General features: G+C 35.8%; 1 protein-coding gene across 10 annotated transcripts in view; it reads right to left on the bottom strand.

The window, feature by feature from the left end:
• Window positions 1-19,232, bottom strand: part of CCDC91 (coiled-coil domain containing 91) — a 347,760-nt gene that overhangs the window by 49,918 nt on the left and 278,610 nt on the right. For all 10 annotated transcript variants that reach the window (XM_042946164.1, XM_042946169.1, XM_042946162.1 and 7 more), the window contains one exon: window positions 5,034-5,147. In XM_042946164.1, coding sequence (XP_042802098.1) covers window positions 5,034-5,147 — 114 coding nt within the window. The remainder of the gene's footprint in view (window positions 1-5,033; window positions 5,148-19,232) is intronic.

The following is a 19,232-nucleotide window of genomic DNA, read 5'->3' as shown; positions in this document are numbered from 1 at the left end:
AAGCTCATGTGTAACAGTCTTAACTTGTGGGATGGGTTGGAACACTCCATTTTATTCCAAGGGCCATAGGTCATTATAAACCACAAATTCTTCCTCCCTAGGGAAGAGTCAAGGGATGTGGTCTTTCCTATCTCATTTTTCTACAATCTCCTTTAGTCTAAAATAAAGTTTCTGGCACTAAACACAAGATTTGATATATTATAATACCTTACCTGGCAATTAATATCGAGAGAGAAATCTTTTCCAGAATGGCACCTATGGAATTTCAATTGTCTAGTTACAATGAGGCACAATGAAAGAATAAATATTTTAAAGGCCTGACAGGAAGAAATTTTCCCCAAAAGATGATTTTGATGGTCTAGAATGGACATTGATGAACTTTTCTCTATAAAGGGCCAGATGGTAAATATTTTATGTTATATGGTCCCGATAGTCTCTCAAACCACTCTGCTGTTGCAACACGAAACCAGCTAAAAACATTACATAAATGAATGGGTATGCTGTGTGTTTCAGTAAAACTTTATTTACAAAAAAAACAGCAAACCAGACTTGAACCTTGAGCTTTAGTTTGCAATCTCTAATATAGAATTTATAATGATTCAAGAGAGTTTAAACCAAAATTTAAATTTTAATGAAATACATTCCAATGCAAAGCACTACACTTGAAGGTACCCTGCTGAAATCTTTGCAGATGATCCTACTTATCTTTTCTTTGCGGCTCTAAAAATTATAGAGAAGACTTATAAGATTATTTAAAAATTAGAGGGGCGCCTGGGTGGCGCAGTCGGTTAAGCGTCCGACTTCAGCCAGGTCACGATCTCGCGGTCCATGAGTTCGAGCCCCGCGTCAGGCTCTGGGCTGATGGCTCGGAGCCTGGAGCCTGTTTCCGATTCTGTGTCTCCCTCTCTCTCTGCCCCTCCCCCCTTCATGCTCTGTCTCTCTCTGTCCCAAAAATAAATAAAAAAAAAACGTTGAAAAAAAAAAAATTAGATACTTTTCATCAGATAGAAAACGTATAAGAGCTGAAGCTGCAAAACACTAGCTTTTCAATTGCATGCTGACTGCAAATTCAATATAATCATTATTTCTTCTGGGCTTAACAAGATAGACTTTACAGAGGATTAAAAAAAACCCTATTACTTCGAATACTTAAAAGGAAGGCATTTTTATCACTGGGACAGATCCATTATCAATTTGAATTATTTTTCTGATTGATCACTTAAAAAGCTCTCCTTGTTTGGATATTTTGGTTCCATACTAATTTTTGGTTATTATTATGACTTGGACTAACAGTATAAGTACCATGTAGCCAACTTAGCAAATAATTTAGGATGCAATTTCAGTGTAAATTATTATTATGATTATTTACTTCTGAGAGAGAGGGAGAGAGACAGAGAGACAGAGAGACAGAGTGTTAGCAGGCAAGGAACAGAGAGAGGGAGACACAGAATGCAAAGTAGGCTCCAGGCTCAGAGCTGTCAGCACAGAGCCTGGCTGGAACTCACAAACTACGAGATCATGAGCTGAGCCGAAGTCGGACGCTTAACCGACTGAGCCACCCAGGTGCCCCAATTTCAGTGAAAATTATAATTCACTTAATTAGTACATGTATAGGTAGCCCCTTTGTTCTGTCAAAGATGCTCAGATCAGATGAATAGTATTTATAAAATTTGGTGACACTTCCATTGATTTGAAACAAGAAAGACTAGTAAATGGTGTTTATAAGACATTTTCTCAGTATAATTCTAATTCTTGTACAATTTTAATTCTAATTCCTAGTATAACTGTAATACTTAAAAGGATTGGATAATTGATTAAAAACTTGTTGACTGCAGATATATGGAAAAAGCAATGTTACCCTCTATGGTGATAATGTGATTCTACTGAATCTTATACCGTGTAGGACAAGTTATAAGTTATTTGAAAAGTTAAGCATTTGGATTTTTCTGTGTTTTTTTGTCTCTTAAAAGCAAAAAACTGAAAGTAAAGATGTAAGGAAAAGAGTCTTCATTTTAGCCGTTTAGCGAATCTGGTAAGGGTAAGATGATGTCAAAGGAAAAATTGTTTAGGACAAAAGACATATAAAGACAGGAACTAACACAACATTAGACTTCTTCCTTCAAAGATTTCTGAAAACTTCAAAAGGGGAAGATTACTTCACAGACTGAAATGTAAGCCCAGTTGGAACCAAAGTCTATAGGGCTTTTGAGGTGTCTAATGCTAAAAATCTCAAGTTGACTCTCTAGTTAAAAAAAGCTGGAGAGGAGAAAGGAAAATTTTCGTTCTGGAAAAGTGTTCTTCTCTGATGCAAATAGAAATCCATCTTACAAAGGAAGAAGTAGAGATGAGTTGCCCTAATTTACTCTTTTGGAAAGAGACTAGAAGATTATGAATTTGCTAAAAAACTTTTGTTTCTTCTAACTATGACTTTGTAAGCTATGAGATATCTTATTTTTTGTGAAAAATTTCCAAGCCCAAAGATATTCATACAAATTAACTTGAAACACTGAAATACAGTTTTGGAAAGAAGAAGAGTATAGAGAATCTAAATTCTTAAAAAGTTATATAAAAAAGAGGTCTAGTAAATAGTTGGTCCTCCATTTCAGATATTTTATCCATTTTCCTTTTTTATAGCTTTTCTGTTTGAAGAGATGGAAACATTCAAATGTTAAAAGTATTCCACAATGTGTTATAAAAAAAAAACTCCCAAATCTCCAAGTGGAAGTAATAAACTTCCTACTTGCACACTGAATAAATCAGTCCTACTCTTCTGTGATTCTAGTAACAAGAGTAAAATAAACTCTTAGAATCACACTGTAAACTTCAGAAGAAATTTTCTAAAACTTTCTAAAATGCACATTTTTAATTAACAAAAAATAATGCTACTAAGAGTTTGTTCTTCTCCTTAATGCAGCGAAAATGATAAAAATCATAGCACACATTATTGAATTTTTACGTTAGCTGTTCTATTTTATTATACGTAGTAGCTCATAGCAATTCTGTAAGGTAAGGTGTATTCTCCTTACCATATACAGGAACAAGCATAAAGAAGTAGAACTTTGGTGCAAACAGAGTCAAATGCTTTCATGATTTTGTTGCTGTTATTTAATGAATGTCTCTACATGTGAGAACTGGTTTACCCAATACAAATGAATAGTAATCCTTTAATACGATTCATAAGAACATACAGATTAAAGTGGCAGAGTTCATTGTCAGTTGTCTTCAAGGGTTACTTTGCTTACCAGAGACCAGATAACTCCTATAAAGGCATTTCTTGCTCTCATTTTAAATATTTCTTATGGCAGCCACATGACTCCTTTTGATGAGAAAGTAGTATCATTTTGATTTTTTTAAGAAAAATCTCCCATTTTGATAAAAAATACTAAATAATACAAAAATACTAAAATAATGGTATAAATGGGTTTGCTTTGTTCTATAATCTCTTGTTCAGATTTAGAACTCAAGTAAGGATTGGTCATATATTATTAAGAAAACCTGATAAAAAAAAAGGATGCACCCACAAGACATCTTGAATTTATGTGAAGTCTAGTTCTTTCACTACTGCAATTGCTGTACATATGTGGAAAGCATCTATAATTCCTTTGCTGCATGACTACTTTTAAACCAGACGATTTAAAATAAGCATTCTGGGGATACATATGGAAATAGCAGTTTTCTGAGAATATATCACTTCCTGAAAAGTCAATTGACTATTTTTGGCTCAGTTTTCTCTTCAGAAGGTTAAGCACCTCTTTACTGGTTTTATTGAATTTATTTGGGTGAAACTGCTTTTAAAGACACCTGGATAACATGTGTAAAAATTTAGTCCCATACAAAATGCTTCTATGAATGGATGATTTACCTAGAAAGCCTAATTAGCAATTTGTACTCTGCTAACAAATTCTCCTTTGTTGAAACATAATGGTAGCAATTGAGGGGTGAGAATTTTCTTTGTATCATACCTAATTTGACTTCAAATTAAGAGTGTGTGATTAACCCGGTGTCATGCACTTTTTACTGTACTTCTGGCCTTCCACTTTACTGCCAATTGAAACATAATCTTATATTTTCTATTTATTTTGCCATTTTGATCACCGATTAAATTTAGATATCATGTGTCAAGTTTCCTCATACACACACAGTTTTATGTTTTATTTATATTTTTATTATATGTTATATTATATAACACACAGGATAAATGGTACATAATATTTATATTACACATTTATACCTGATATTATATAATCCTTACATGTTACATCTATAATATATAACATGTTATACTAAACATACAAATAAAACATGAAACATTGCATATATAAGAAAATTTATTATGTAACTTATTATATACTATAATAGAATATGTTTATTACAGATATTATATTAAACATCTTAAGTGTATCTTATCTTGGTTATTACTTAAGAAGTCTAAAGATTTGTTGTAAAGACTACAAATTACGTTTGACTCATTATTTTCGGCCACTGCTCAAACCCATATATTAATGACCACAATGCACTGAAGTGACATTTATTTTGAAAAGCTTCAATATGTAATCTGAATTCTGAGAAGTATATTCTGAATTATGTTTCTGAAATGGAACTATGAAAGAAGAGCCTTAGCTTGCTAACTGTATTGAAGTCTACTAGAACCACAGTGGTGTTGACATAGAAGGCCTAAAGGGTGTATGTAAATTTCAACAAATAGTGTAAGAAATTAACAATATTATGGCAAAAAACCTAAAAATCTAAAACTGTCTACTCTTCTTATGAGGTAGTTTAGTTGGAAATGCTATATATAGGTCACTTCTAGAAGTCTAGCAGGAAGTTATTCAGTGTTGCTTTTTTGTTGACAGATGGAATTTATGTTTAAAGATACAACTATCAGAATATACAATTATATCAGAAAAATAATCTTGGAGATCCTTAAATTAGCTTGACAAAGGACATAAATATTTTTTAATGTCCTGCTATTGTATGAAAGCAATGTTTCAGTTTATGGAAGGACAAATGAAAACCCTTCAGGGGATACTTACTCTTTTCTGTTCTTTTACATACTCTATCAATTCATCTCTTGTTCTTTTCACTGCCTCTTCCACAGCCTTTTCACTTCGCTTCTGCTCTTCTATTATTGCTGCCTTAACAGTTTCCTGTTTGTGGGAGGAGGAGAAAAAGTCAGGGAGGTGTGCACTATGACATGTCTGTGTCCCTTTTATATAAACTAAAACTCCTCTTCAATGGGTTGAGCTCATTCTGTTCAAAAGCGTATCTTTAAACAGGAATAAGAATTTACAAAATCTTCTAGGATATTGCAGATTCTACAGAATTCATTTTTCTAAACTGAGTGAAAGGTAAAAGAAATGGAATAAGCCATTTATTGCAGGGAGCGCCTGACAGACTCCAATGCTTCCTCACCAACCTTTCATTTGATGTTTACATGATTGATTGCCTTCCTGTACTTTGCACTATCCACATAAGACTTCCAACTTGTGTTTATTCTTCCAAGAACACCCTAATGCTCTAGCTGTTTTATTCACGTTTAATTTTCCCATCATACAGTAATCAAGTGTGGTCTGGGTGAAGATTTACAGCTAGTTTGTTACTTCTGCCAGGTTAAGATGTTGAGAGCTGGACACCATGAATAAGAGGTAAAAATTCCACCCTGTGTGCTAATAGTTGAAATGAGAAATCTAGGGAGAAAAGTGGTACTTCCTCTTTTACTGAAATTATAATCAAGTACCTCAGAGATTTCAGAATTTCAGATAAGGAGAAAAAGGCTAAAGTTAAAGAAGTATAACACTTCAAGAAGTATATTGTCTGCTAAAATAGCATTTGATGGATTGGACGAATGACACAAAACAGACTTTGTTAACTTCCACTTATCTATATAGGTAGCATCCTTCTTTTACAGGCGATCAGTTAGAAAATGCCTGGAACTTTGGTAGGGATATTTGCTTCATTTTGTTATTCTTGATGACTCTTCACTTTGTGGTGTATGCTTGTTTTTGTTTAGTTTTTCCCCAAATAATTTTAGGAATGTGTAAATAACCCAGGAAATAAGAAATAATATTAAGAATTTCCTATTGTGAATATGTTTACTGCAGAAAATTTGAAGATACAGAAAATTATTAGCACAAAACAATACACACACATCTTCACACTTGGGTATAAAGAGGGTGGGGTGCAAACTGTACATACTATTTTCTAATTCTGGCATTTTACACTCCAAATATATTTTGAATATTTTAACCCATTATATATTCCTCCATAATATGATTTATATTCCATTACAGGGATGTATAAGAATTTATTTTATCAATCCTTATTCATGTGTATTTTGGTTGTTTTTAATAAAATAAAGCAGTGATGAACATTCATATATGTATTTTTGTGAAGCATATTAGATATCTCTAAGTCCAAGAAGTAGAATCATTCTGGTGAAAGGATATAATTTTTGAGCTCTCTTACAGCTTCTGACATTTTGTACACATTTTTCCCCCCAATAGCAGCCCAAGGAAATGGCTATTTTTTTACATCTTTGATTATATTTAGTCCCATTGGTTGTTTTTTTTTTTTAATGAAAGTGCATTGTAGCAAACATGTCAGATATTTTAACTGTCTCATAATGTGACCCAAATGACAAGTGGGGTCATAATCAAAACAGGAAGGGGGGCCGCTGAATGGAACAGGTGCGTTGACAACATTTTTCATCTGTGAGAGGTAGAAATAACATAGTGTAGGGTCTTTGTAAGCTAAGTATAAATATTTCATTGCTAGGATAAAGACAGGAATGAATTTTGTGTTTGAATATGTTTACAGTTGTCTTATAAACTTTAGTCCCATTTTTAAAAATCATTGTTTATTTGAGGGAGAATGACATCTAATTTATTCTGTACTTTTAAAAGATTATTATGTGATATTCAGCATTTTTCACAGAAATATAAGCAGTATACATATCATTTTATCATTTGCTTGATCATATCTCCTCTTCCCACTTCAATATTGATATACTCATAATTTTTTGTATTCATTATCCAAAATATAAAATTAAGTCACAAATCTGAAAATCCTTATAGTGGCGGTGACTTTGAAAATGGTTACTATTTTATCTTTAGTCACTGAATACATTGAGCTTTAGTTCCATTTATAAAAAATAGACTAATGGGGCGCCTGGGTGGCGCAGTCGGTTAAGCGTCCGACTTCAGCCAGGTCACGATCTCGCGGTCTGGGAGTTCGAGCCCCGCGTCAGGCTCTGGGCTGATGGCTCGGAGCCTGGAGCCTGTTTCCGATTCTGTGTCTCCCTCTCTCTCTGCCCCTCCCCCGTTCATGCTCTGTCTCTCTCTGTCCCAAAAATAAATAAAAAACGTTGAAAAAAAAAAATTTTAAAAAATAGACTATTAAGTTGTTTCCTTAATGACTTGGAAAGATTAAAGTTGAAAAGCTATGATAATTTTTCAAAGACAAAAATGAAAACAAAATTATTTAAAATAAAATCATCTACTATTACAATTCTTACTGGTTTCACACTGATTTGAACTGAAAATTTTCATATCTTGGAAATGCAAAAATATTACTAAGCCCCCTGAAATACAACACATCAACAGTTCTGTAGTAAAGAGTAAGCATTCACACTGTGTGGGTAAATTAAAAGTATAAAAAGCTTCATGTTAGTTCAGGTTAGGGCTTGCCAACAGCTGAGTTATAACAATCTTTAAGTTTCAGGGTCTCTAGAATTTTAGAACTGCAGAGACTGTAGACCAGGATTATTTGAATGTAAAAGACAAGTCCATGCCACATTAAATATCAGCTAGAATTTCTTTATTTTTTAAATTTATTTATTTATTTCTTTTGAGAGAGAGAGAGAGAGAGAGAGAGAGAGAGAGAATGAATTCCAAGCAGGCTCCACACTGTCAGCCCAGAGGCCAATGTGGGGCTCAAACTCATGAACCATGAGATCATGACCTGAGCCGAAATCAAGAGTTGGATGCTCAACCAACTACTACCCATGCACCCCTCAATTAGAAATTTCTAATTAGCAGGGGGTCATATCAGTAAATTTGATCAGTAAATTTATTTGGTTGAATGCGAAAGCATTAATTTTAAAAAAAGGAATATACCCAGAAAAAACATGAAGAATTAGCTAATCTGTTTTTCCATTGGCTTTTGGGGGCTGAGAGTTTATATTTGCTCAATCCACATTTTTGACAATCCTCTTTGGTTTTTGAGCTGATAAAAAACCATTTTCAAGGAAAGCATCTCTTAATTCAACTCTCCTCTCCAGTTGGGAATCAGGTGACAGTCAAGGTTGTGAAGCCATCCTTAAAAAAATACTGGTCAATAAATAAATTCCTTTGGATATAATACAAAAGTAAAGTTTAAGCCATTCATTTTCTTTTTTTCTTTTTGTTTTTTTTTTTGGAACTTGGAAAGCTTTATTATGCACACAGGTGTTCAGTAGAGGCTTACCTGCTTATTTGTCTGTTTATATTTTAATTAGAGTAGAATTAACATACAGTGTTATATTAGTTTTAGGTGTACAATACAGTGATTCAACAATTCTAAACGATACTCAGTTCTCACTGTGATAAGTATATTCTTAATCTCCCCACCCATGACCTCTCTGGTAACCATCAGTTTGTTCTCTATAGTTAAATCTGTTCCTGGTTTCTTCCTTTTTTTTTTTTTCAATATATGAAATTTATTGTCAAATTGGTTTCCATACAACACCCAGTGCTCATCCCAAAAGGTGCCCTCCTCAACACCCATCACCCACCCTCCCCTCCCTCCCACCCCCCATCAACCCTCAGTTTGTTCTCAGTTTTTAACAGTCTCTTATACTTGGGCTCTCTCCCACTCTAACCTCTTTTTTTTTTTTTCCTTCCCCTCCCCCATGGGTTTCTGTTAAGTTTCTCAGGATCCACATAAGAGTGAAAACATATGGTATCTGTCCTTCTCTGTATGGCTTATTTCACTTAGCATAACACTCTCCAGTTCCATCCACGTTGCTACAAAGGGCCATGTTTCATTCTTTCTCATTGCCACGTAGTACTCCATTGTGTATATAAACCACAATTTCTTTATCCATTCATCAGTTGATGGACAAGGATAATATCCTTCTTCATCTCTTGTTACAGCCTTTAATTTAAAGTCTAGTTTGTCTGATATAAGTATGGCTACTCCAGCTTTCTTTTGGCTTCCAGTAGCATGATAAATAGTTCTCCATCCCCTCACTCTCAATCTGAAGGTGTCCTCAGGTCTAAAATGAGTCTCTTGTAGACAGCAAATAGATGGGTCTTGTTTTTTTATCCATTCTGATACCCTATGTCTTTTGGTTGGCGGATTTAATCCATTTACATTCAGTGTTATTATAGAAAGATACGGGTTTAGAGTCATTGTGATGTCTGTATGTTTTATGCTTGTAGCATTGTCTCTGGTACTTTGTCTCACAGGATTCCCCTTAGGATCTCTTGTAGGGCTGGTTTAGTGGTGACGAATTCCTTCAGTTTTTGTTTGTTGGGAAGACCTTTATCTCTCCTTCTATTCTAAATGACAGACTTGTTGGATAAGGGATTCTCGGCTGCATATTTTTTCTGTTCATCACATTGAAGATCTCCTGCCATGCCTTTCTGGCCTGCCAAGTTTCAAAAGAGAGATCAGTCACGAGTCTTATAGGTCTCCCTTTATATGTGAGGGCACGTTTATCCCTTGCTTTCAGAATTTTCTCTTTATCCTTGTATTTTGCCAATTTCACTATGATACGTCGTGCAGAAGATCGATTCAAGTTATGTCTGAAGGGAGTTCTCTGTGCCTCTTGGATTTCAATGCCTTTTTCCTTCCCCAGTTCAGGGAAGTTCTCAGCTATTATTTCTTCAAGTACCCCTTCAGCACATTTCCCTCTCTCTTCCTCCTCTGGGATACCAATTATGCGTATATTATTTCTTTTTAGTTTATCACTTAGTTCTCTAATTTTCCCCTCATACTCCTGGATTTTTTTTATCTCTCTTCTTCTCAGCTTCCTCTTTTTCCATAATTTTATCTTCTAGTTCACCTATTCTCTCCTCTGCCTCTTCAATCCGAGCCATGGATGTTTCCATTTTATTTTGCATCTTGTTTAAAGCGGTTTTCAGCTCCTCCTGACTGTTCCTTAGTCCCTTGATCTCTGTAGGAAGAGATTCTCTGCTGTCCTCTATACTGTTTTCAAGCCCAGAGATTAATTTTATGACTATTATTCTAAATTCACTTTCTGTTATATCATTTAAATCCTTTTTGATCAGTTCATTAGCTATTGTTATTTCCTGGAGATTCTTTTGAGGGGAATTCTTCCGTTTGGTCATTTTGGAGAGTCCCTGGAGTGGTGAGGACCTGCAGGGCACTTCCCCTGTGCTGTGGTGTATAACTGGAGTTGGTGGGCGGGGCCGCAGTCAGACCTGATGTCTGCCCCCAGCCCACTGCTGGGGCCACAGCCAGACTGGTGTGTGCCTTCTCTTCCCCTTTCCTAGGGGCGGGATTGACTGTGGGGTGGCGTGGCCCGTCTGGGCTACTTGCACACTGCCAGGCTTGTGGTGCTGGGGATCTGGTGTATTAGCTGGGGTGAGTAGGCAAGGTGCACGGCGGCAGGAGGGGCAGGCTTAGCTCGCTTCTCCTTAGGTGATCCACCTCAGGAGGGGCCCTGTGGCAGCGGGAGGGAGTCAGACCCGCTGCCGGAGGGGTGGCTCTGCAGAAGCACAGTGTTGGGTGTTTGCGAGGAGCAAGCAAGTTCCCTGGCAGGGGTTGGTTCCCTTTGGGATTTTGGCTGGGGGATGGGCGAGGGAGATGGTGCTGGCTAGCGCCTTTGTTCCCTGCCAAACTGAGCTGCGTCGTCCAGGGGCTCAGCAACTCTCTCTCCCTTTGTCCTCCAGCTTTCCCGCTTTCCGAGCAGAGCTGTTAACTTATGACCTCCCCAATGCTAAGTCCCGCTTGCTGTCGGAACACACTCCGTCTGGCCCCTCTGCTTTTGCCAGCCAGACTCGGGGCTCTGCTTGGCCGGCGGGCTGCCCCTCCGCCCCGGCTCCCTCCTGCCAGTCCGTGGAGCGCGCACCGCCTCGCCGCCCTTCCTACTGTCTTCCGTGGGCCTCTCGTCTGCGCTTGGCTCAGGAGACTCCGTTCTGTTAATCCTCTGGCAGTTTTCTGGGTTATTTAGGCAGGTGTAGGTGGAATCTAAGTGATCAGCAGGACGCACGGTGAGCCCAGCGTCCTCCTATGCCGCCATCTTCCTAGTAACCAAGCCATTCATTTTCTAACCACACCAAATTCTTAATTAGTTGGAAACAACTAGTGAGTTTTATGTGCAGGTATACAAAGTGCCTTCATGTTTTGTTGAATTCCCTGACACATGAGAATTAGTCTGAAATAAAATTACCTCAGAAGAAATTTGCCAACAATGATCACATAAGTGATTATGAAAGAGTATTTTCGGGCACCTGGGTGGCTCAGTTGGTTAAGTGGCCGACTTCCGCTCAGGTCATGATCTCGTGGTCCGTGAGTTCAAGCCCCGCGTCGGGCTCTGTGCTGATAGCTCGGAGCCTGGAGCCTGCTTCAGATTCTGTGTCTCCCTCTCTCTCTGCCCCTCCCCCGTTCACGCTCTCTCTCTCTGCCTTTCAAAAATGAATAAATGTTAAAAAAAATTTTTTTTAAAAAAAGAAAGAGTATTTTCCAGAATATTTTAGTTTGGCTACACCTCTGGAACATGGTGTATTCTCTATGGCAGGGTTCTCAGCCGTAGCACAAAGGACAATTCTTTGCTGGGGGCTGTGGGGGGAGGTCCTGTGATAAGTGGCAGATCTAGCATCTACTCACTAGATTGCCTCCTGTTGAGAACCACTGATGTAAGTAAATAGTTTGGAAGGAAAAACATCTATTTGCATATATGTTATAGTTTGTTAAAATGCATCAGTTATGTTTCTTGTCATATCTTAAATATTTTTATCTAAATATATGCAAGAAATCATATCCAAATGGTTATACAGCTAGTTTTTAAATGTGGAAGGAGTTTTCTATATACTAATTTCTTAACAAAACTGGACGACTGGTATCAGTTTCTATACTATAACAATTAAATAGCTCATGATGAATATCATTTAGGGTTAAAAGTTTATGTGACATTTTGTGTAAGATTTGTAATTTCTCCTTATTGCTTAAAAGTATAGTTATGCCTTAGTATCCATTAACCTACCACACATTTCAGAAATCATAGGATCATGAACTAATAAAAGATCTGTGGTTGTTTGTTCTTTCTCAGTGCAATTTTGTTAAGGATTGCAAACACAGTTAAATTATTTACGGAACAAATCTCAGCAATCAACTCAATTCTGGTCTGTGGACTATAAATGATAGTATCAAAAATTTTCTGGGGCAACTGTGTGCTTCTTTTCTTTTCTATGAACAATGTATGTATGTTCCACAATTATGTATTATTTAAACAGCTGCACATGGTTGTGGAAATGCACCTTAGAAAATGAGTGCTTGAATCGTAAGTCCAGTCAAGCTGCCTTACAGTTAAACAAAAGAAGTGAGACTTCCAATGCTATACAAATTTATGAGTTCAAACTACAGTTCTACCAGTGTTTTCAGGCATTGATACAAATGCAAATAAAATATCTGCATTTACTGCACAGCTGAGAAACTTTTAACTGGAAGTAATTAATCTGTGCTGTAATGACATGTTCAATTAAAATCATATGCTCACTGACTGATATCAACATTTGATAGTACTGATCTGTGCTAGACATTTTTAAACATGAAATATGTAGAACCTCATTACATATCAACATTAATAAATGAGTTTTGCAATCATTTTTCATGATGGGGATACCTAATTTTGAACCACAAATAAGCAAAATGCTAATCTCCCCAAAGACAATTTTATTGCCACTAAATTTATATTATTAAAAAATATTTTCATTATTTTCAATTTCATCAATAAAATTTATGAAGATGTTTTTTCTCTTGTTATGTAAGGACCTACGTAATAGTCTTGATTACTATCATAATAATATTGGCCCCTAAAGGCTAAAATTACTACTACATGACCCCTTACAGAAAAAGCTTGCCAATCCCTGATTTAGGTCATGATTCTGCAAGTTGGCCATTTGGGCTGGGCTCAGCTGGGCAGTTCTTTTAGCCTTGGCTGGTGTCCTCCACCTATGTGAAATCAACTGCTGGGGCTGATATGGATGCTATTCCTGAGTAGCCTTAAGTAGGAAGGCCTGTTTCTCCTTCCAGTGTCTCCCATTCTCCAGTGGACTAGCTCAGGGTTTTTTACACAGCATCCGGACAGAGTGCCAAAGAAAGTGAAAACAGGTTAAGGTCTCTGAAGACATGGGGTCAGAAATGATACAATGTTACCATTGGCCTGAGCAAATAAGCATGATGAATTGATTCCCAAATTCTTATCTAGTTGTCTAAATACCTTCTTTTCAGTATATTCAAAGATCCCAAGCATTCTATTATGTTTATCTTGGAGACATATCTCGTGGACATATCTCCAAACTGGATTGGCTGTTCTCTAGGTCTGTTACATAGCTGTCTATTCTGGATCTCCCTCAGGTACATTTCTGGAAATTCACTGCATCTCTCTTGAACTATAACTCCATCTTTCTGGATACCACTGAATTCTTCTTTGTTTGACAGAGCACCTCCTCCAAGAGATTCTTGAGAAAAGGCACAAGGGAAGTAAAAGTTTTATTTCCTTGGAAACATGACTTTATTCTACCCTAACACTTAATTTATAGTTTGGTTAAGTGTGGATTTCTAGCTTGGAAATTTCTGCAGTTTTAAAGGTTTTTGAGAAGTCTGATTACATTCTGATGTCTCCTTAATTGCATAAACTTTTCCTTCTAGAAGAAATTTCACACATGTTCTTCATCCTTATTTCTTAAAAATTTCATGACAAAGCTAGGTATAGGTTTATCTAGAAACTTAGGTCTTACAATCTAGAAACTCAAGTCTTTCAATTTGGGAGATATACTTTAATAATAACAATAAATGTTATTTCCTGCATTCTATTTTCTGTTTTTTTATTGTTTTGTTTTGTTTTTTGCTTGTTTGTTTGTTTTCCCAAGAATCCTCTAATTCAGTTAATGAACCTCCTAAACTGACTGGCTAATTTTCTACTCTTTCCACTCTTATTTTCAGTTTCTTTGTATTTTTACACCTTTGTCTCCAGAAGACTTCTACAACTTCATCTTCTGACTTTTTCTTTTTTTAACTTTCTACTAAATTTTACATTTCTATCTTTTTATTTGACTTAACAAACAGCATGTTCTTCCTGTTTCGTAGATGTAAGATCTTCTCCTACCTTTAAGAAGCTTAATGATAGTTTCTTTTCTTTTTTTTTTTTTTTTTAACTTTCTACACCTTTACAGAATCTGTTTTATTCCTTGTTTTTCATGGGAAGTTTTCTGTTCAAACTTGACTTTATGCTCATATTTAAAGAGTAGAGCACTAAAATGCTGAGTAACATCTCTGTGCTTGCAGTTGTGGTTTATGGACTGTGATCTTAATAGCAGAGTAATCTGGCTGGGTTGTTTCCTTGGGGCAATTTCTGATACCAATATATTTAGGTCTTTTATCTTGGGCTGTCTAAATTCCTCAGAAAAGAATCTTCCAATTTCCTGTCTGGTTGTCAGCATTCTTAGAGCTGGGATAGAAAAATGGCTAAGGTTCTCCATAAGCAGCATGAAACTTTTCACCTTGCTCTCCTCCCAACCCAATGTTAACACTGCTTTGGTGATCTCTGTCCCAGAGACCCTACCTTTTATTTTTATTTTTTTTCCAGAGAATTAACCCCAGTTTTCTTCCAGACTTGGGGAAAAATGAGTGGAGGCCTAATTATTAAATAGACTTTCAAACGTTCCTTCGTTTTGAATCCTCATGTTCATTTTCACTTCCAGAAGTTTCTGGCATCACTAACAAGAAAGCCCTTAGGAGTTTCTAAAATATATATTGGTCTTCTTATTTCCAGTTTAGTTCTCCATTTTAATAGAGTTTTATTTCAATGGAGTTTTAGAAGGGAGTAAAATTACAATGGAGTTTTAGAAGGGATAAAAATGAGTATTCTTTCCGTTCTTTTTAACTACGTATGTGTTAGGAAAAATATATTAAACTTTTATTTTGAATTAATTTTGGATTTACAGACACTTGCGAAGATAGTACAAGAGTTCTCATGTGCCTTTTATCCAGTTTCTCCTAATATTAACATCTTACATAATTAAGGTAAATTTATCAAGCTAACAAATTAACATCAAATAATAATAGTAAATAAATTGAAGATTTTATTTGTATTTCACCAAGTTTTCCACTAATATTTTTTCTCTCTTGGATTAATGCAGGGTAAAATGTTGCATACAGAGACCATATTTCATTAGTCTTCTCTAATATCTGACAGTTTCTCAGTCTTTCCTTATTAGGACATTGATACTTTTGAAGTGCAGCTTTCAAGTATTTTGAAGAAATCTGGATTTATCTCTTTTTTTCTCATGAATAGACTGGAGTTATGATTTGGGGGAAGAATACTATAGAGATGAAGCATGCTTCTCATTATATCATATCAGAGGAATATGGTCTTAAACATAACTTATATTGGCAATGTTAACCTTGATCATTTGGTTAACATGGTATCTGCCAGGTTTCTCCAGTCTAAAGTTAACATTTTTCCCCTTTCTATAATCTATTCATTAGAAATGAACAACTAAGTCCAGCCAACACTCAAGGGGAAGTAAATTAAGTTCCATATACTGGAAAGGAGTATATCCACATTTATTTTTAGAGATATATGCATATTTTAAAACTATAGATAGTTTCTTCTATAGCCAGAGAACTATTCCGCATTTCTAATTCTTCTTGTGTCAGTTCTGGGATTTATAATTATCTTGATAAGTTTTCATCTCATCAAAGCTTTACAATGGATTGATATTAAGTCATTTATATTGCTTATGTCATCTTTAAAATTTGTATTGCATCTGTGTTAGGTCACTTTATTCATTCCTCTGATGATTTATATTTGTAACATCCCTCTTCATCAATCTGATCAAAGATTTGTGAATTTTACGCCTCTTAAGAAATGACAGTATTTTAAACTTACTGATGCATGCTGTGAATTTCTGTCATAAACTGTATTATTTCTATTTTCTTAGGATTATTCTATTTTTTCTTTTCTGTCTTCATAGATTGGGTGTTAGCCCATTGTTGTCCAGTCTTTTCTATTTTCTAACATACATATTTAAGACTATAATTTTCCTTTGAAATACACAAATTTTTAAGTAAATAACTATTTTAATAATGACTACATTGTTTTTCCTTTGTGCTTAGCTTTAAAGAAATTTATACATAGCAAAAACTTCATTCATGTTTGCAAGCTTTGCAAAAACTATCATTTTGTCATGCGTAGAGCAAGGATTCAATATGCGGTTCCCTGGTCATGCCATGCTCTTTGGTTGAAGCGATTTCCCCTTAGCCTTCTTTTCTGATGATCAAATGTACTCCTTCTGCACAATTCAGTCTGAGCATCATCATCTGTAAGAGCCTTCCCTGAAATGCTCTAGACCTTCCACATCTTCTCACAGTGTGATTGAACTCAGCACTCCTTGTATGTGCTCAAAGAGCACCCTATATTTTATATCTCAAAGCACTCCATAATTCGGAATTGTAACAACTATTTTACTTGTCTATCTTGTCAACTTGAGATCCCTTTGAAATCAGGGGTTATATTTATTACAGTTCATACTCTTCATTACTAGAATTCTAATATAGTATCTGGTACAGGGTATAGATGGATAATTGATATTCAATGAATGAGTGAATTTGTTTCTCCAATTCAAAGAAAATCTACTTAAGGGTAGGGACTGTATCTTATATTTGTGTTTCCCAGAGCACTTGTATGGTGGGTACACCCTAAGTTAAAGCTTCCCAAACTTTTCTCAGTTCACAGCTCCCTTGCTTCCTCAATAATTTTTTTTTCATAATGCCCTCTAGGCCAAAAGAAATACCTCATTGTTTCATTTACTAACTAGTTAGGTCGTAACATAGCAGCCATTTGAAAAGATACACAAAAATTGAAATAAAAATACTTCAAATTTATCCTTACATAAACTACTTTTTCATGAGAATTTTGTACATAGCTGGAATTGCTTAGCTCCTTAAATCTTGGCATAAGATCAGATAATAAAACTCTCATTTGTTCCACATGGATATCTGCATGGTACTTACTTCTGAACACAGCAACTACCAAACCCAACTTCCCTAAGATATGATGTACTAGAACGTAACGTGATGTAAGACAAATTAGTATTGCCACCCTAGTAGGTTACCTGGTTTCCAAAAGATCCCAAGCATCTGTGTGTTGCCCTCTAATTTTTAGAATATCCTGCAGCATCCCAGGGCATCTTGATGTAGTCTGCAAACTACAGCCTTAGGTAATTACAGTAAACATCCATTCGCTCACTGTTTATCATTCATAGCACTCAGGTAGGTGTTAACACTACAAAAGTGATTAAGATGGCTCTAATAATAATGATGATAATAATAATACATCAAAAACAGCAGCAGCCGTCTCTGTAACAACACACACTATGCTCCAGACACTATGCTATGCTAAGTTAATGAATTTCAGCTGGCTTACTAAAACTCATTAATGGTATGTACAATTAAAGGTTCTGGAACCTAACAGAGATCTGTGTGAAAGACACAGCAGAGTTAAGTAAAATGTAATATAAAAAGTATTAAAATAAAATTACAAAAGCAATGATATTTGGTGTTTAAAGTTAACAAAATAGTTATGTGTATTTTCATTTCATCCTCAGAACCACTCTGAGAGTCAGGTAAACCCAGGTATATATAGGTATTAACTTAAGCTGCTTAAGTTATATGTTTAAAAAATGGCAATATAAATACTTTAAAGGGGGCTTTAGGGCAAATTATTTCTAAAAGGGCATTTCAATGACTATAAGAATGGCAGATTTTTGGAATGTTAGTAACTAGGTATAAATCTGTGGAGTTGGAAATTGCCATGTGCCTATGACACCAGAATAGGAACTGAGATCCTTAGACCAAAAAAGGACAGTAGAAATTATATTCTCAATGCATACATTCTTCAATCTTCCATCCAATCAATCCATTCTTCACAATCCTGGATAAAAATGATACCCTTTTTTGCTAGGTAACTTGTGATTTGATAGCTTTACACTGTACTGTATGAATTTTTTTTTTTACCTACTTTTTCTAATGTGTCCCCCCCTTCAGTTAAATTGGAAGAAAACTCGGGGCGCCTGGGTGGCTCAGTCAGTTGAGCGTCCGACTTCAGCTCAGGTCACGATCTCACGGACCGTGAGTTAGAGCCCCGCGTCGGCTCTGGGCTGATGGCTCAGAGCCTGGAGCCTGCTTCCAGTTCTGTGTCTCCCTCTCTCTCTGCCCCTCCCCCGTTCATGCTCTGTCTCTCTCTCTCTCAAAAATAAATAAACGTTAAAAAAAAAAATTGGAAGAAAACTCATTTTATGTCAGTCCTTCAAACAGGTGAAGAATGTTAGCATATCTTTATTCTTCTCTTCTCTGAACTAAATATTCCAATTCCTTCTATAGTATGTGACGAGGTTTCCTGCTCCGTTACTGGTTTGACCACAATACCACCTAATATTTGCATGACATTTTATAGCCTCTAAAGTTGTTTGACAAATCTATCTCAGTTTTTATTTTAAAACATTTCCAAGGGCCTTCAAACAATTCTGTAAAGCAGGTATTATTAATCCCACTTGACAGAACTGGAAATGGAGCCCCATACATTTTTAAAAACTATTCAAGGTTACAGGAGCACAAGGTAGGACTCAAATCTAACCCCACCTACTTCTTAGCATATTTATTTTGTCAATTATTCTTTTGATCACAGGTAACAGAAAATTCAGCACCAACTAACTTAAAAAAGAATTTGCAATCTCACACAAAAGAACATGAAAGAACTAAGGGTAGGCTTCCTTTAGTGTTCAAACAATGTGATCAAGGATACATCTCCACTTCTTAGCTCTGCCTCTGGTGTAGGATCCATTTTCACAAAAGTTCTACACAATATGGTCCCAGGATGGTTACTAATAGTTCCAAGGATTTTCCCATTTTCTTACTATGAAGGACAGTGTTTATATACCTGAGGATACAAGTTCCAAAACGGAGCCAGTTACAAAATGGAGAACATAGGCTATAATCATTAGCCT

The sequence above is a fragment of the Panthera leo genome, chromosome B4, assembly GCF_018350215.1.
Source record: "Panthera leo isolate Ple1 chromosome B4, P.leo_Ple1_pat1.1, whole genome shotgun sequence".
NCBI classification, from domain to species: domain Eukaryota; kingdom Metazoa; phylum Chordata; class Mammalia; order Carnivora; family Felidae; genus Panthera; species Panthera leo.
This window is presented reverse-complemented; position numbering and strand designations above follow the sequence as displayed.